Source organism: Ceratina calcarata, unplaced genomic scaffold, assembly GCF_001652005.2.
Source record: "Ceratina calcarata isolate Rehan_Ccalc_2016 unplaced genomic scaffold, ASM165200v1 scaffold498, whole genome shotgun sequence".
NCBI lineage: Eukaryota > Metazoa > Arthropoda > Insecta > Hymenoptera > Apidae > Ceratina > Ceratina calcarata.
Window position 1 is genome coordinate 2,951 of NW_017174207.1, and position 4,362 is coordinate 7,312.

The following is a 4,362-nucleotide window of genomic DNA, read 5'->3' on the forward strand; positions in this document are numbered from 1 at the left end:
ATTATATACTATCTTAGATTACAGAAGTTTAAAACACTAATTGCGAACATTATGATTTTGTATTACAATAAGTTCATGAGCTTTTTGTAAATAAGAAGCCCCATAGAAGTTTAAAACACGGTGACGATCTTCTATCGTCTCTCTTACACTGATCTTACACTTTCCTTATAGGTTAGTTTTGAGGTTTTGTATTACTCTCGTAACTAATAACCGTGTAGAATTTAGGCTCGTCGTGTGAAATATAGATATCTATCGATCAGTTTATGGGGAATACATTAAAGTTCCTCAAGGATATAAAACTTTTTGAAAATCATTACTATATATTTTAGGTATGTATTGACTCTGTTAGTATCCTATTTTATAATCATACGAGAAAAAAAATTACAATCCTGAATTTGAACAGATCGTGAACATGTGTTTGGGCTGAAGTACGAGAAGAAATTTCATACATAGAATATTAATAATTTAGGAATATGAGCACAATAGATTCAAGAGAAAATGTGAAAAATACAATATTAGTATTGTTATTGAGTTGCAAAGAGAGATATACTTACCTTGAGGCAATTAAATACTGATTATGAGGAATCAGAAAATTAACATATATCATGGAAAGAATTGTGTCATTCCTCTTTGTTAAGATTCATACATTCCATGCTAGATGCTGTCCAAGTAGATATATTAAGAGGCATCCCTACTGAAAAGTTCAAACATATTAGTAAGTTCGTAGCTGAACAGATAAGTCAACTTCCAAAGGGAAGATCGTGCAGAGCAAATCGCTACTATTCTAGTACTAGTGTTTATACCAGAACTCTGATACTATCACAGGCATTAGAAAAGATAATTGAGCTCATTAATAATATCCAGATGGCGTACAGAGACAATAAGTTCTTACAGTTGTATACTCCAGAACTAAACATAACAATGAAGGACATGGAAGAACAACAGTCTAAGTTACGTTCTAGGCTTCACCAAGACTCTAATGTGGTTTACCCAGTTGAAGGTATTCAGAAGTGTGATTACTTAACACAAAATTCAAATAATACTGCCTCTTCCAAATCTGTCGTTACTGCAACTGAAGACGAAGACCATATTCAAGATTATGATGATAACAATGTTTTGGAGTTTATTCCTGCTTCAAATACACGTAATTCTAGTCATGTAACATCAAATGATGAACCTACCTTTAGTTTCATTAAGGGATCTATAGCTAAGTCTCCAGACAAATATGAGAAAGCTAGAACAGAAACGCAAGCACCATTTGGTATATATAATGTACATAAGGACACTAATAAGATTATACAGGTAGAACTTAATAATAATATAAAGAAGGATAAGGAACAGCCTGTACTTGATAACGATAATCAGATTATTATAAATGAAAGACTTAAATGTAAGTTGAAGAAACTTGATTTGGTGTATTGACTTGTGTGTGTGCCAGCCAAGTATTTGAAAGAGTATGGCTATCAGTTGCAGTACACAGAACTTGGTTTCACTAGGATTAAAAAATTCACATCATACTTACTATATACTTTTCACTCCATTCACTTACAAGGTACAGACGCTTTCGAACTATACTCTGCTAAAAGAGATATGTCTGCCTTTAGAATAAAGGAGATGAAGGGTCACGATTCGGAGGACGAAGAAGCTGTGCCATCGAAACTAGTAAATATGATTTATTTCAATTTAAAGATGTATATGTATTGTACTATTGATAATTATCAAATAATATTACATTTTTAGTCATTCAGTACTCTCAAGATGTTCGTGCCAGAAGAAGTAATGGGTGTTGGGGATCGGGTCAATAATATAGAGCCCCGAAAATTTATATCAGAAGGAATCAGTTTCTTGGAAGTTTTTGTAGTTGAAGTTTTCACACCCACATTCTTTTGGGTGCACCTTCGTGAAAATACATATGAATTTAAAAAATTGATGATCAATTTAGGGTATGTATAATTAAGGTGCACAATTATGTTATACACCATCAAACAGATAAATAAAAAAAAAATTGTCTTTGCAGCCACTTTTATACTCAGAATTCTTCGAAATATTTGATTCCACCAATTGCATTAGAGAAAGGTTTAAATTGTGCTTGTAAATACTATGACAAGTGGCACAGGGCTATCATTGAAAACATCACGCCGGATTTTTTAATTACAGTAAGTATACTCGTGATCAGTATACTAATACATAGTGTAATGAAATAATCATTGATTTCTTGAAGGTATTGTTTTATGACTATGGTACAGTAAAAACGTGTTCCCGGAATGAAGTCTATTATTTGCATAAAAAGTTTTCCAATTTACCAGCACAAGCAATTCCCTGCGGTTTGGTTAATATAATGCCACAAAAAGGATCCAAGTGGTCTCGCCATGTTACTCATGAATTTGCATTAAAAACGGCTAACATACCTTTAATAGCTACAATTGCGTCAGTTAGTATGGAGGTGAGAGATTCGTTTAAATTTACATACGTATTTTAAATTATATTTTAACTAAAATTAGCCTTGAATTAATTGGGTTCCGTTTCTTATTGCAGAACAACTCAATGATGATTGTTTTGACTGATACATCGAAGGATGAAGATGTACACATTAACGACTGGTTAGTTAAAGAGAACCTAGTAATACCAGGAAGAAAGGTGAGTGCGACAGAATGTAATGCTACTTAAGTTATAAGTATTTTAATTATTTTTCCTGTTTTAATTAGATGAACAAGGTTGATATGAACAATCTTTTATTATACACCGAGGAGAATTTGTTAAAACATCCGCACTTATGTTATGAAGAGGAGGAACTTGAAACGTTGGACGAAGAAAAACAACAGATACCTGATCGAGAGATCGTCAATGCACCCTTAATATCACCGCAAAGTATTTTAGAGAACACAGCGTTCAAGCCCTCGTCAGAATTGGTATTACGCGACGAATATAAAATGTCACGAGAAGAAAATGTTAAAAATCAGAATCTCCCGCCTCTTAATTTATTTAGATGTAATAGGAATAATCCATTTTTACAAGGTGAACAACCTGTATACGAAATACATCCTCAAGAATTTACGCAATTGTGGAACGATAATTTGTCAGTACAAGCGCAAATAAGCGAGGCGCTCAGTCTGTTGATCAATAAAGTGAATTCAGCGAAAGACGAAGATATCATAAATAATATAAAGAGTATACTTTCAAATGCTTACTCGCAAATACCAAATTGCACGGATCCTCTGAATGCAGCCATTGCAGACATTTGCAAAGATACGATTACTTCGATCAGTTCTTATCTCTGGGAAACAAATTTCGATAAGACTAAGATACCATTGTTCCTTACGTGTTCTAATAACAGTAATCATTTCAATGGGTACACTGAGCCCGTTCAAAACGGTAACGTTCAGGAAGCGAGTAACTATCCTAATTGGACGGGTAATAATTATTTAATACCTGGGAATGATTTAATTATACCGAATCGACAAAACTGGGAAGTTGAACAGTTTGACCAAAGCAAATTCAGTATGAGCGTGAAAAATTATCTTACAAAGAATAGCATCGATGCAGACTCATCAAAACATTTATCCTTAAATACCAAACTATATTTTCAAGCAGTTGGTACGTTTCAGCGTTTATTAATAATAATTAATTAATATAATCGTAGACATAATTTTGTACAATTTTTTAGAACTACAAACGGGTATAATTCACGTATTTCATTATATGCATGAAGGATGGTTGTTATTAGATGAATTTGTTGAAAAATTCACCCAATTTGCAACGAGCTGGTACTTGCTTAACGACTTAAAAACACATAATGTGTTTATCAAAGTTGAGGAAATTGACCAAACTAAGAATTCGATAGAACCTTTGAAAACTAACAGGTAATCATTACGTATTTTTTTACTCAGGAAATAATACATTCATTTACTCAAATAACAATTTACCTTTTATAGTGTTATGTTGAAATCAACGCGGGATATATTAAATGGCGTAACTAAATTATATTTAATATCATTGAATTCAGCTATACGAGCATTATATACGCTAAAAATCATTTCGCTAGACGATGTCAATGCCATATATATGTATGAAACATTTACAAGCAACTCTGTTGCATATGAAATATGGGTACGTATTATTGTTAAATTAAAAATGTATTTCTTAGTATAAGTTTCTGTTGAATAATCAATCTTTTTCGTTCTTTTTTTAGCTGATCGTGAACCATTACAATAAGTTAAAATGTGGTGTTGAACAACTATGATAACCATGCAGTTATAATTGCATAAATTGTCCCAATGAGCTGTGCATGTAATGTTAATACTTAACATGATTCACATATTCCAAGCAATATATATTGCAGTATATATATACATATATATATAT

At 32.3% G+C, this 4,362-nt stretch overlaps 1 protein-coding gene across 1 annotated transcript; it reads left to right on the forward strand.

Moving 5' to 3' along the window:
• Window positions 1–639: 639 nt before the first annotated feature.
• LOC108628107 (uncharacterized) lies at window positions 640–4,356 on the forward strand. Its single transcript, XM_026816218.1, has 10 exons — window positions 640–1,000; window positions 1,553–1,662; window positions 1,741–1,943; window positions 2,018–2,156; window positions 2,222–2,443; window positions 2,536–2,637; window positions 2,706–3,594; window positions 3,665–3,860; window positions 3,933–4,107; window positions 4,190–4,356. Exons 1-10 carry the CDS (start codon window positions 652–654, stop codon window positions 4,238–4,240), a joined length of 2,436 nt encoding a protein of 811 aa, XP_026672019.1. The 5' UTR covers window positions 640–651; the 3' UTR covers window positions 4,241–4,356.
• Window positions 4,357–4,362: the final 6 nt, after the last annotated feature.